This window comes from Drosophila takahashii, chromosome 3L, assembly GCF_030179915.1.
Source record: "Drosophila takahashii strain IR98-3 E-12201 chromosome 3L, DtakHiC1v2, whole genome shotgun sequence".
Taxonomy (NCBI): Eukaryota; Metazoa; Arthropoda; class Insecta; order Diptera; family Drosophilidae; genus Drosophila; species Drosophila takahashii.
Genome location: NC_091680.1, coordinates 19,711,599 through 19,726,130, shown reverse-complemented (window position 1 = coordinate 19,726,130; position 14,532 = coordinate 19,711,599). Strand labels below are relative to the sequence as shown.

Below are 14,532 nucleotides of genomic sequence, written 5' to 3'. Positions count from 1 at the left end.
TATAATAAAAAAAGCCATAAAGTTTAAAGGGAGATATATTTAAGTATCATTTGAAGTAAATGTTATTAATCCAAATATTAAAATGATTTTTATTGAATAAATATTTAAAATATCCTTTTTTTTAGAATGATATTTCTCTAAATTTTTTTTTGTTTTTCCAGTAATATATGACAAAGTTACTTAAATAAAAATATATTATTTGGGGACCGCGAAGTAATATTTTCCGTGTAACCCGACATATGTGTAAGTGTGTGTGTCTGCGTGCAGGATGTGCGTGCCTGGATGAGTGCGCAAAAATGGCAACGGCAAAGTGCAAAAGCCAAGAGCCAAGAGCAAAAACAATTAATTGAGTGGGCGGCAAGCGACACCAGAGTGCAGCGAAAGATAAATCGTTTTGCAATAGCGCTATAATTTAATCAAATTTGTCACTTTTGCAATTGAGCAAGTCGCGAGGCGAAAGGAGACTGAAACTCCAGTTGCCGCTCTGTTGGAATTTATGAATGGCATTTCAGGGAGCGCATCTAGACAAAAGGTGAGCTCTGGTGAGCACTTGCACCTCCACCTGAACCTGAACCTGTACCTTTCCACCTCCGTGGGTAACTCAATCTTCGCTTCATGGGTGGCAAGTGCGTGCTCGGGCATCGCGTTCGCACTTTGTAAATTCAATTTGAAATGCGCTTGATGCGCACAAAGGCAGGTACAAGCCCACCTAGTGCACCTTATGCTCACATAGGTAGAACCCCCTACCCCCTCCTCTTACCCACTCACCTGCGATACCCTACAAGTGCCACCCACATGGACGAGTGGGGTGTGTTTTTCACTGTCGCTGATGGCCAAACAAATGCCAGCTAGCTAAGCGGTTTGTCAGCGCAATGGGGGTCAGCAAAAAGGGGGGGCGCACGATAAACGTCATTGATGACGACCCAGCAAGCAGGTGACCCCTAACCCCCTAACCCCTGAAAAACCCCATACATACATACAAACTCGGCGATTAGGTGAATCGATTAACCGTTCTCGTAATTGAATACAAGCGCACCAGCCGCACGCACTTATTTTGCTGCAGTGTACGCAATTTGTTGTTGCCATTACCCGTGGAATGGTCGCTAAAACTGCCAACAAATTCTCAGTTACGCTCTCACGTACATGCCACTCACACAGCTGCAAGTGCAAACACACACACACATACAGATACAATCAGCTCGAGCACCTTTCACAGAATGCTCGAACCAATTTCAACAAATCTAAACCCCCCCTTGCACTGAGAAAAATACGAAAAGTCCGGAGTCCCAATGCTAAGAACTATTTTTTCAAGTTTTTAAAATCCTTATAATTGACTGTATCATAAAAGGTCATAATTCTTGCCGTTAAAATGTATAATATTCATTATTTTTGTTTGTTAATAATAAAATGTTTAATAAATAATTTTTAAGATAAATATCTTTATGTAAGTTACATCTTTAAAAAAATTTGTACCATACATATTGGTTGGAAATATTTTTACTTTTTTTGCTTCGTGTACCCCACCACTGCAATGTTAAACATTTTATCAACGCAGAAAAAAAGAAGGTAGAGCAAAAAACTCGTTCGAATTTTTAAACAAAAATCCAAAAACGTTGGCCATAAACGAACAGGTAACCAAACCAGGCATCCAGCCTGCGGGAAAACGGCGGGGGAAAGTGAGAAGTGTGGGAGGGGGTCGTTCGAGGGGTTGTGGATGTTATTTTTCAAACATCAAATGTTCTGGCAACGTTGACGTCAACACGGGGTCCAAGGCAAAAGTGACGCTACTTTCAGCTGTTTGTGCTGGCTTCCTTCCTCTCCGTCCAACGGTTCCCAATTGGCTGCATTTCCCAGGTCAGCCATCTGCCACGCCCCCCCTTTCCACGCCCCTCCTTTAACGCCCGACCCCATCATAGTTGCCACTGGCGTTTCGCCTGACCCGGCCATTTATTGCAATATCAAAATGTTTCCTTTCCGGCGTTGAAAATGATTGAAAAATATTCGCTGTTCCACAGTTCCGCTCTTTAAAGTTTACAAAACAATTTTGTTTGATTTCTGCATTACAGGTGATCCGGTAATTTTTACTAAACGCTTTTCTTTGTTTTCCCCTTTTGCAGGTTATCCTACAAGGAATAATGCTCAGGCTTTTGCTGGTTCATATAATAACGATATGTGTGCTAATAACTTATGTTAAGTCTGGTGTGCCAATTGGTAAGTTGCTTAAAAGTTGTTTAATTTTATTTTTTAGTTTATATAATTTTTCCAACTTTAAGGAACCGGCGGACCTTCAATTATATTGGAGAGCAAAGATGCTCTATTAACCTGCGTAGTCTCAGATAATTCCTCGAACAACACAGTAATATGGAAGAAGGGTGACGAGATCCTGACCGCCGGCACAGTGCGGGTAACCAAGGATCATCGGGTGCGAATCCTGCACGATGAGAGTGAGCTTAACAAATCCTTTAATGTCCTCTCAAGTCGCTTAACTAAATGTTTGGTTTGCCATTAGATCCCAAGGGAAAGAACCTGGAGACGGGGGGAGAGGTTTGGGTGCTTTTGATTAAGAGCCTCAAGCCCAGCGATTCGGGGGCGTACATATGCGAACTCAACTCGGATCCCGTGCTTCGCAGCATTCACATACTAACGGGTAAGTTCCGAAACCCAAATAATTACCCAAGGGAAAAGATTAAACAAAGGGGTTTATTTGTCCTTTGAATAATATCTTCATATTTTAAGCAACCGGATGCAAAAGACTAAACATTTTTTTTATTTCATTATAAATTAAACTACATTTTTGATACATATTGAATTAACTTTTTTATATAAATACGATTCAAATAATAACAATATACTGTACAAAATAATCTAAATATGTAGGAGAATTTCTTAAGAAATATACAAAAATCTTAATCGGTCTTAACATGGTTGTTTAGTTATCTATGTTGCTCAAAAAATATCGTATTTATTTAAAAAATACCTAAACATACAAAAAATGTCGTAATTATTTTTAAAATACCTAAACTAATAAAAATTATTCCCCCTGATTTTCTATAAAAAAATAAAAACATTGTTCGCTTAAAAAACACATTTGTGTTTGAGTAAATACAACTTTCTAAATGAACGATTTTTTTTTTTAAATATAAACAACCATTGAATTAAATTTATAAAATTCGAGATAAAAATTTGTTTAAGTAAACATTTTTATTTGTAGCAATAATTTGTTTATTTTTGCGAATTCAATCTTTAACTGACCCTTATTGTTCCTGTGCCTTTACCAACTTAATTTCACGCCTTAACCCCTGACAGTCAAGGAGCTGCATTCGTCGACGGGTGGCCCGGGAAATTCCACGGACACGTCGACCGCGGAGTCGAGTGATGTGTTCCTGCTGCCGCCGCCGCTGGATGCGCAGGATAATCGCAGCTTTTGGAGGCCCAGCCAAGTGCCACCGCTGGTCACCCACGACTTCACCGAGTGTTGCGAGCGGGCCAATGTCTCCACCCAGTGCATGGGATTCTGCAATGTGCACAACATCCTCGACGGCACCACGGGCATCGATCCGGAGGCCTGCGAACGGGACTTCCCCGGCATTGTGCGCTGCATGGCCGATGGCCGCAACCATGTGCCCTGCTGCGTGGACAAGCAGATTCCGGACCTCTGTCAGGACATGTGCCGCGGCGAGTACACTCCCTTCACGGACAAGCTGAAGACCCGCGTTTCCTGCGTTCAGCACACGCTGAGTGGGCTGCAGTGCATCTTGAAGGGTGTGCAGTTGATACCCAGCTCGCCCACCTTCGTGACGATCGAGAATGTCAGCGAGACGAGTGTTAGTGTGGGCTGGACTGCTCCCGACAAGCTGGCGGACCGGGTGACCGGTTACACCATCAACCTGACTACTCTGCACAGCTTCGATGAGGATGAGTTGAGTGGCGAGATTGTTCACCGAACGGCGGCCGATGTCCCGGAATCTATTAGTCTTTACACAGTGCCCGCGAATCAAACTCAATTGGTACTCAACAACCTCAGCCCCCTGACCATGTACGCCGTAATTGTTACGGCTACCAATGAATTCGGATCGAGTTTGCCCACCGAGCGGCTGAGATTCTTCACCCACACGAGCGCTTCGGCGGCGGAATCTCAGGCGGGAACGACGGACAAGCAGGCGATGCCCCAACTTCCGGACACCCGACAATGTTGCGAGGACAACGGCATGACCCATCGCATGTGTCTGGACAAGATGTGCGATCCGCAGAAGACCGATCAGGCCAACTTGCCCGATTTTATGGTCTGCGCCCCCTGGTCGAATATCACCTTCAACTGTCTGGCCAACAATATCGACCATACGCCCTGTTGTCGCGCCAGGGGAATTCCCGCGGCTTGCTTTCCCCTCTGTGCTGGCAAGCTGACCTCACTGGACTTTAGTTTGTTCAAGTAAGTTGGAAAGGGTGTAGGAAAATTTTATTAGTTTGTATAAAAACAATATAAAAACTTAGTAGACCCATTTATGTTTATGTTTAAATCCACGCTTTTAACATTTAAAAATATTGCTTACAGTTGATAGCACTATTACCAACTAACTTTATTCTTGGTTATTTACTATAAAAAGTCATTAAGTAAATAATATTTTACAAAAGTAATATTTCAAGAATGAAAATAATTTAAGAATGAATAATAAGAATGAATTCTTCGAATTAAATAACCAAAAATAAAGTTAGTAGTAAAGTAAAATATTAAAAAAAAAAATCAAAATTCAGTCTCGAAATTGAATGTTATAGTATTACAGTAACTTAGTAACCATGTAGCTTTCCCAGTAATTCGTAGTCCCTTTTTTCAATTGTTTCATATTTCATCCATTGTATTGCTACTTCTCGTAAGGACTCTCAAATTTGAATCGATAATCATCAATGAGCTGCTCATTCCACTGTTAATAGCTTACCGAGCCCATCCTTCGCCATCCTCCTTGTCTGGCCAACCCATAGGCCGTTAAGCTCTAATATCAATCCCATGCCCATTTCTATGCCCATTCCCATACTCATATTCCCATTCCCACAATTCCGCACCCTTAGCCAGCGCCCAAGCACAATGCTACTTGCTAATGACTCCGCAGGATGAGTTTTTATGCCGAATGCCAATTACGGAGCTCTGTCCTCCTCTCCCCGCTCTCCGGTTATTTGCAGATGCCTGCGCTTCATGTCCGAGTACAACAGCTGTCTGTTCCAGGGCTACGGCGTGCTGGCCGATCCGCCGTCAAAGCTCCGGACGGTGGCCAAGACGGACAGCTTCGTGATTTTGGACTGGAACAAGCCGAAGCGCCTGGCCGACACCGTCAGCACATATCACGTCAAGTTCCGACGGCTGGGAGTGGGTGATGACTATCTGACCGTGGAGAAGGTATTACACTGAGAACTATGACGAGAAACACGTTCTAAAATCAAGCAGCTAGAATAAAAAAATTAAATGGTTTTCATAACATTTAGGTTCAGGTTTTTAAAGTATTTTACAAAATAATAACCAATAGTTACGAACCAAAATATATTAAAATTTGTGTAACCTGAAATAATGATCCTAATTCCCAAATAATGTAAAAATATTTTTTTGTCGATTTACATACTGTGTTTTTTAAAAAATAAGCTTACATATTTTCAAAAATTGTAAGTCTGAATTAAACAAAAAAAATTCCTAAATTAGAAGCTCTTAATGATGTTAGAACGGGATTTTTCTCCAAGTGCAGTAATCTGCTGCCCCCTCTGCCCACTTCCCCGAATTGTTTGGCTAATTCATTAAGCTTTGCAGCGCCAGCCGCCGCTGATTCTCGAGGGTCTGGAGTCGGACATCTACTACGAGTTCTATGTGGTCTCGATAAACGCGTACGGCAAGAGCGAGGCCTCCCCGCGCCTGATCACCCGGACATTGGCGGCGGAGCCGGTCCAGCAGACGACCGCCAGATACAACATGACGACCTGCTGCCAGGCCTCGGGACTATTGCCCCAGTGCGCCCCCCTGTGCTCCTACAACATCCGACTGTCCGATATCGAGCGACTGGGTCCGGCTTGCCGAGCGCAAATGCGTAAGTAACATCTGGATTTTCAGTGTGCTTCTCTTTTTTTCGGGGGCTTTTGGCTGGTTTCCCGGACCAAACGATATCTCCCTTGGAAAACACTAATTAGCGGCAGGATAGAGAAGCCATTGTGTCCCGTGGACTTTTGTTAATTTAATGAGCTCATTTTGCATTTTTCGTTTCGTCTGCCTGCGATGCAATTTCGAATATTAAGTGACGCTCCCTGTCCATTCGGGCATAATGAATTTTGTACTTATGCAAATCAATTTTTAGTTAATTAGACGCACACAATCCCCGGAAAACGGTCGAGAGGGATGTTTGATGTTGCTAAATGCATGGGAATTTGGCAAAATGGTTATTCCATCGGGTTCTGTTGGCAGGAGATTGCCAGTGTTTGCCTGGGCTTATGTAATTTTAGAGGAGTTGCTGTGTTTGGCTTTGCTTCGGTCAGTGTAAACAAAGCTTTTCATAACAGATACTGGAGCTCTGTTTATTTCCCATAAAATTTAATAGTTAATGCTGATAACTGTATTTTCTTGGCTACTCGAATGTCTTTCAGGCCTTGTAGGTATTTATTTAAACCTTTAAGAAAGTAATTCCAAGTCGTGCTACTTAAACATGTATCTATACTTAAAAGCGTATTTAACAACAATTAACAGTTCCGAAAATATCACGTTAAATGTTTAAATGGAGAAAATAACCATAATAGCCATAATTAGTCGAATAAATCTTATCTTTTAAAGAAAATATTTTATACATTTTTATTACAAAAGAAAACCATTATTGATTTTTGTGCAATCAGAGATCTAAGGAGCTAAATGTATGATTTCCTGGAATTTTACATCGTGCGCCTTTTATATTCCGCCGAAAAACACTCAAAACCAAAAATTCCCGAGTCATTCTCAATCAAAAAATGAAATCTTATTCAATGCCCGCAGTGAGTAGGCAGAATTTCACCCCAATTTAGCCGTCACCTAGTCAATGATAGGAAATCTTTCGGTTAATTTCCTGTAAATTGCTGCCAAGTTGCCGACTCACGACAGAGATCCTTTAAATTACCATCTCAACTGGAGTGGCAAGCGGGGCGTGAGAATTGATGAGTTCATGTCACAAATTGTGCCATAACAGAGCACAATGAGCCGTATCTCGGGCCGGGGAAGTTTATGCAAATTCTGCCACAATATTAACCCATCTTGTGCTCTAATCCTCAGCCATCCTGGCCCGTTGTGCAGCCGGAGGACGAGATCACAGTCCGTGCTGCAGTCGCCGCGGAGTCATTAACGCCTGCATGCCCCTCTGCCGCGGCGTCATGCCGCTCGCACTGACCACCAAATCGGCATCAGCCTCGGCGGCAGCAGCGGCAACATCATCATCATCCGCAGCAGCAACATCTGCAGCTGCCACCAGCAACAGCAATGCGGCAGCAGCAACATCATCATCGTCGTCCTCATCGGGAACGTCAAGCAATGTGCCCGATTGTTTATCATATGCCGGCAACATTCTGCAGTGTTTCGAGGAAGGTGAGTAGTTACCAAGTCCCTGCCTTCCGTCCACATCCCGGACTTTGTCCATTCGAGTTCCCAGTGTTGAGATTGCATGGCGAGCTGTGACTGCCAGTGAATGGAATCGGCTCATTTGAATGTATCCACTCTTAATTAAGCCTGTTGCATGAAAATTGGATTCACCAGTGATTCAAAGACCAGAAAATCCCAGATCGATAGAGGATTTTGTACTTTAACTATTAAATTAGCTAAAAGTCAATCTGCCAAAAATGGTCTGACCATTAAATGAAATCTAAAATCATGCCAATATTTAACTTTTAAAATTTAGTAAATTAATTAAATAAAATATGTAGGTTGTTCATTTTTTTAGGAGATTTCAATCAGAAATTAAGATTGAAAACCACAAAGGAAAATAATTTTTTTTTAAATTTATTTTCATTTGAGTGAAATGAAAGTGATATGAAAGTTAGAAGCAATATTTGTCTTATTTTTAATCCCTGTTGCTTAGTATATATTTAATGCAATATAGAAATGCCCATTACAAAAGTTAGAGAAAGTTTTAGGGCCATACTAGATTATTTGCAATTTTCCAAATGATAATAATTCGTAATTATACCGTCTAACAAGTTCCCCCGAATCACTGGAAGTCACAGTTATGTAACTATGTAGCCAGCATCCCACAGCCCAGGCAAACTGCAAAACTGGTCACACCCTGTGGTGTATCCATCTGTGGGTCTTTGTCGATGGGTTGCCGCTGGCCTCGCCGGGCTTGTGTTTGCAGCTAATTCTGTTTGTTTAATGGCGTGTCTGTGCACGTCGAGTATACGCACTGTTGCACGCCATTGTCAGCTAAATTATTTGGTCAATGCTTTGGGGCAACCAACCGCAGGCCGGCAGACAAAACCAATATTGGCCAATTAAAGTTGCATTATAAAACAAAACAAAGCCGTTTGCTCACTCGCTTTCGCCCCAATATCAAACGCAGGCACACAGAATATACCAGGACCGCCGGAAGATGTGCATGCGACATTCGTGAACCAGAGCAGCGTCAGTTTGGCCTGGACGCAGCCTGATGTGGATAGTGGCAACAGTAGTAGCGGTGGCAACGCATCGCCAGGTGACTTGATAACCGGCGATGAACTGGCATCTGGTGCCGTGGATCCTGCTGCTGGAAAGGATGTGGCAAATGGCGGCGGCGATGCCACAAGTGGGACAACTGGAACGGAGGATATTGAATTCATCGTGCAATATGGCAAAGTCAATAACATGACCATGTACGAGACAGTTGCCAAATTGGAAAATGTGAGTATATATCGGTTTTGGACAATGGAGCGTCTCTGTCTGCACAAACTTTTCCAGCGCAGAACTATTCCCCCCGCCTTTCCTGCACCTGTGTGAGTTTGGCTAGCAAAAGTTTTTTCTGCCTTTCTTTTTTTTCCGGGGCAGGCCGAGAGACTCAGAGACTCAGAGTCAGAATCAGAATCACACACACACAATGGGACACTTCATTTGCATTGGGGCCTGCGGGCGGTCGCCTTATTACGATTTGCCTTTTGGGCCAAAATGCTGACATTATATATATTCGAGTGCCAATGGAATTGAAAAGAGCTTACAAATTGCCTTGTCTGAGCGCTGGGGCCAGGACAATAACCGTTTCAACAACTTTCCGACCGGGGAGAACTTAAATTGCCAGCAAAGTTAATGAAGAAGTTCGGGGACAGGAAATTGCTTCCATAACAAGCAGTCATATTAGCAGATATTGTGGTCGTTTCGGCACACATGGCGTATGAGCAACGTGAGAGGATAATTGTACAATTAAGCCATCAAGTAGAAGCTGTCTATCTTGATACTAGAATCGTAATGGAAGCATGGGAAATTCGAAGTGTGCGGAGCTTTAGCCACATTTTCTATAAATTAAATGAGATTGGTAAAACATTCCTACATTTAAATTGACAAAATTTTGTGAGTGAAGACTACCGTTCGGCAGAATAAATGTAATGCACATAAATCATTTTTAAAAAATTAAAAAATAAATATGATATTGAATCGGTGACCTGCAGATATGCAATACTGTTTTACTAAGGCTTAATGCAAATTTAAATAAATGCATAACCAGATTTTCTTTTGCTGGATATAGTAAAAAAAATGTATTATTTTATTCAATTTGTTATAAAAAATACGAAATCCCGCCCCAAGGTTATTGTAAACTGAACCTTTTTTCTGCATTAATTTCGCTGAAAATGTCCAAGTGATTTTGCAGTTAAGCCAATTATTCAATTATTTATTTAAATCTTTGGCCATCGGCTAAATCTGACTAAATGGATATATCGATGGCCATTGTTTATCCACCGAATTGAAATCAACTGGATTTTCCCCAAAACTCCCAGAGAATTTCAAGTGCAGCTCTCTGTAACCAAAATGTTCTATGTAAATATATATATTTTAAAATATATATACACCCAGGCCGATAGTTTTGGTTGGCCAACGCTAATCCAATTCAGTGTAATAATCTTTGAACTCTGTCCAAAACATCGATTGAAGGGGGGTTTTTGGCCAGGCTTAGATATGTGTAGAGCTATGGGTAAAGTTTTTGACGCCTTTTCAACTGAAGGGGGCGGGGTCTGGGGGACTTATGGCCGCCATATGCATTGCCAACGTGCAAAACGTGACTATAAACTGGTAAAAATTGCAGCCGATCCGCAACGAAAAAAAAAAGTAGATGATGAAAAAATGAAAAAGAGTAACCAAAACCAAACAACGGACCAAAGTTGGCTCTGGCTTTGCCATTGGCATTGTTGTAATTGTTGGTGTTGCAATTTTGTTGTTCTTGTTGCAATGTTTTGTTGTTGTGTTTGCTATTTTGTTGCATTTGTTGTTGTAGTTATTGGCCGTTGTTGTCACACATCAACGCGCTTTGCTGGCAGCTGGGCCTGGTTGATTTTGCTGTTGTTGGTGTTGCTGCTGCTGTTGTTGCTTCGACTGCAGCATCAGCCATGGCCATCAACAGAGTTATTGGCCTCGAAAAACTTGCAAATGCTAAAAAATACAGCAATACGGCAACAACAAAGGCCCGGCAAGAGTTTGTCGCGTGTTGATGCGCACAGAAATGTATTTAAAGTGGGGTCGGTGTTGCTGATGTTGCTGTTGGCATTGCTGTTGCCGGTGGTGCTGTTGTTGCTGCTGCTGCTGCTGGGGCCATTGCAACCTGTCGTCGCCGACCTGCCAATGATGCTCCAGCAGCAGCAGCGACTCGATGGGAGCTGATCCCGTGATTTTAATTATTTAAAAATTAAATTAAATATTCACAAGTTGATTTGAATGGTTGATTTGTTCTTAAATATTTTTTTTATTTATGCCATGCAACAAATGCTTTTAATGTTAAGGGCTGCTTATAAAAAAAAACTTTAAAATTCCAAATCATCATTTTACTCTTGTGAAAACCAAAAACCTTGTATTCGGTTACTTTCTATTTATTTGATTCATCGCTATTCGTTCGATTAAATATGAATGATTGATCATGAGGTGGGAATCACAGTTTCTATTGACAGCTGGTCAAAAAAAAAACCCCCGCAGCCATCGTGACAGAATCTTTCGTCACGTGAGCAACTCTACAGCTGAAAACCAATCGATATGGAAGATACTGTGCGGCGTCAGCTTTGGTTCGAATTTTTTTCTTATATTCTGAGCTGTTTTTTGTTGATTGTGTTGTGGAAAATTCATTCGCCCTGTTGGTTGCTTATTTTTTCGCTACCCCATCCTTTTTTTTACTTCATGTTTTTGTTTTATTTTCACTTGCTTTGGTCAGCAGGGCACGCAGCTGTTGCGGTGATGCTGTTGCTGTTGCTTTTGCTGTTGGCTTAACTTGGGGCTGGCTTCGGCTTGGCTTAAATGCTTTTCAGTTTTGCCGTTTTTGCGGTGCCACCATCACCATCGCCCGTTGGTGTCAAACGGTTTAAACGCGCCCCGCGACCCCAGCTGAATGGGTTATTGTATCGCACATAGCACATCGCACATAGCACATCGCACTTCGCACTTCGCTCGAATATATATCTATAAGTTCGTGGCTATCGGCGCAGTTCCCCAGCATCCAACAGCCAGCAGCCTGCAATGCGTTGACTCAGTGTGACACTTTTATGGACAAACTTAATTGCTTTTGGACGTGTCAGAAATATATGCAGAGGAAGGGGTTGCTACAACATCATTGGGCAACAAACCGCTGGGCCAAGACTAATGGCTTAAACTAGCAATCGCCGTTCCACCCGATATTTAAAGGTAATTCCGCCGGCAGCCCGCTGTGTTTTTCTGCAACCCTTCCTGATTGAATCAGTGCCAATAATTTGGCAATTTCTATTCGTCGCCAATGCACGGCCGGCATTGTGTCACCAGCAGCATCAGCAACAAACAGCCCCACAAAAACATTATTCGAATCTACAGGATATTACATACCATCAGGAGGGAGGACGAGGGACGGGGGCCTTCGGGAAAAGCGGAAATAAAAGGTTTTCCTTTCCACAGTCGCTGCTTTCGAATGATTCTCCTCTGTTGACTCTGGCCGAAAACGAACGTAACTTTTGTGATGATTTTTAGTGCCGCCGCTCTGCGTTAGTTGGCGTTGGACTTTTATTCCTATTTGTGTTTGTGTTTGCCAAACACACGGCCATAAAAAACTTTTTAATATAGCCAGCAACACTGAGGAGTAAAAAATAGGCGAAATAAGGGAAGGGACTGACCACGATGCCAGAAATTAGACACATTAAATATTCTGATACAGCTGTGAAGAAGCCAAAGGGGTTTGGGCCACGGCGATTATGTGCTTTGTCACTGCAGTCGACTTCGGGCCAAGACAACTGGTAAATGAGCGACCAGGGACCTAGTTTTATGGCCGGAATGTGACTCCCGTTAAGGGGAAGGACTTCAGATACACCAGATATACACTGGAAACACAGAACGCTTTAGGAATATGAGATAAGCTAATAATTAAATTTTAAAAAGCGTACATAGGCATACACAAAAATTACAGAATTCTTGTTACTTTTAAATTTAAATTCGCAAAAGTAATGTACGCCTACAAAACTAACTCAGAAATTTTAAAATATTATTAAATACATATAATTAAATATTTAATTAAAACAGTAAAGGCGAAAATTTGAAAATTTTGTATATAATTTTGCACATTATTTATTTAAATTCCTCACAGTATTTTATAAATTTAAAATAAATACATCTCTGTTTTAGTTTCATCTTAAATTTCTGTTAGTGCAATAGCTAAGTAGCCAAGGACATCGCGCTATGCATTTTGAGCAGCTATTCGCTCAAGTAGTTGCTAGGGACTCACCTCGATTTCTGGGAGGTAACCCCATTAATTATTCAGTTAGGACCAGCTCGTCATGCCAATTGTGGCACATTTAAGTTGCGGTTAATGTAATTACGAAGGGGGACTCCGAACTGAAAGAGCAAAGCAAAAAGCGACTCACACAGGACACACGCCCAACTAAAAGTCCTTTGGCTGCTATTAGTGTTGCCCTTTTTTTTGGGTTTTTTTCTGTAGGGGCTGTCGAGAGCATAATAAATCGTTTTTCCCTCTTTGCCTTGACAATCTTTTCGGGCTTTGAATTTAATGCGTTTTAGATAAGTTTCTAATGGAAGGAAATTAGTATTGAGCCGGGCAATTTATTCTCTCGGGCTGTGGTCACTAAATTCTAGTTAGTTTATCGGAGACTACCTGTGTCAAATGGAAGTCTCTATCTCTGACTTTAACCCCCATCTCACCGTCTCTGTTTCGGACGGGTTCTGGGGTTAAAATGGGTCCGTTGCTCATGGCATCTCATATTTGACACAAGTTGTCACAGGCAGGGCGAGGCGAACCCCCCGCAAATTGAGATTTACGACTTGACCCGGGCTTGGCCAAAAAATAAAACATCTAACCATAAGCGAGATGAACCTCCGTACATATTTAGTGATGTTGGCCAAACTGGCTCCACGAACAGATGTCCAACATCGCTCTGACATTGACTTACATACTCAAAATGACTCGTTTCGCCGGATAAGCTCGTCGAGTGTCGCCGGGGGGCGGCGTTTGGAGGGGGGCGTGGCACTCAAATCAAATAATTTTAGCGCATTGCCAGCACTAAGTAGCTGAAATAACAAACTCCGCTCCCCGATGATGGCGATGATGTTGATGATGATGATGCTGCTGCTGCCAGGCTGCTGATAAAAACAAGTTAATGCTGCCCCCCAGAACTGACTTTGCTTTAAAAACGAACAACGCGCGACCATAAAACGAAATAAATTACTTAACGCGCCGCATTTTTTCGCACTGGCACTGGCCAAAAATGCAATTAAAGGCCAAAAACCGCACCGCGACTGCGACATCTGCAAGAGATTAAAAAACGAAAGAGAGCGAAACAACAGAGCAGCAACATCAGCACAGCAGCAACATCATCACGGCAGCAACATCAACGCAGCGGCAACATCAGGCAGCCAAGCGATTCAGTGTGTAAATGATTGAGTTGGTTTTGAGATAGTAGGAATTCCGAATTCCAGAATATTTTGTAGTTAAAGACTTCATCAAGGATTTTTTTTTTTTAATTTTCAAAAGTTTTAGAACCTACATTTAGTGTTGATGTCATTAAAAATTGTACTTCACTTTATAGGAAAGTTAAAATTCTTATAAGAACTTTGAAGTGTAATGTTTTCCATTTATTAAAATACAAATAATTTGTTTAACTATTAAAATGTAAAAGAAAAATGTAGATAGAATAAATTTAAAAAGATTTCTTTATTCATTGAGAAGTTAATGTTATTGTAATTCTCTCTGCAGATATTGTACATTTTAAATTCGAACCCTTTTGCCGCACAATTCACACAGGGCATCTATCTGTCCCCGAAGCTGTAACTCCAACAGATTACGCTAACGGGTTTTAATGTGGATTTGCACCAAGTGGGCTTTGGAGTGGAGTCACATGGGGTGTTTT

At 41.8% G+C, this 14,532-nt stretch overlaps 1 protein-coding gene across 2 annotated transcripts in view; it reads left to right on the top strand.

The window, feature by feature from the left end:
• Positions 1 to 14,532, top strand: part of LOC108055781 (Ig-like and fibronectin type-III domain-containing protein 2) — a 74,632-nt gene that overhangs the window by 53,723 nt on the left and 6,377 nt on the right. Inside the window, exons 3-11 of one of the 2 annotated variants that reach the window (XM_070214536.1) lie at positions 2,118 to 2,211; positions 2,274 to 2,444; positions 2,510 to 2,647; positions 3,307 to 4,429; positions 5,176 to 5,389; positions 5,792 to 6,065; positions 7,268 to 7,576; positions 8,544 to 8,860; positions 9,005 to 9,414. In XM_070214536.1, coding sequence (XP_070070637.1) covers positions 2,136 to 2,211; positions 2,274 to 2,444; positions 2,510 to 2,647; positions 3,307 to 4,429; positions 5,176 to 5,389; positions 5,792 to 6,065; positions 7,268 to 7,576; positions 8,544 to 8,860; positions 9,005 to 9,160 — 2,778 coding nt within the window. In that variant the 5' untranslated portion in view covers positions 2,118 to 2,135 and the 3' untranslated portion in view covers positions 9,161 to 9,414. Of the gene's footprint in view, positions 1 to 2,117; positions 2,212 to 2,273; positions 2,445 to 2,509; positions 2,648 to 3,306; positions 4,430 to 5,175; positions 5,390 to 5,791; positions 6,066 to 7,267; positions 7,577 to 8,543; positions 8,861 to 9,004; positions 9,415 to 14,532 lie in introns of those variants that run through there. The other variant, XM_070214535.1, reaches the window with a different exon arrangement.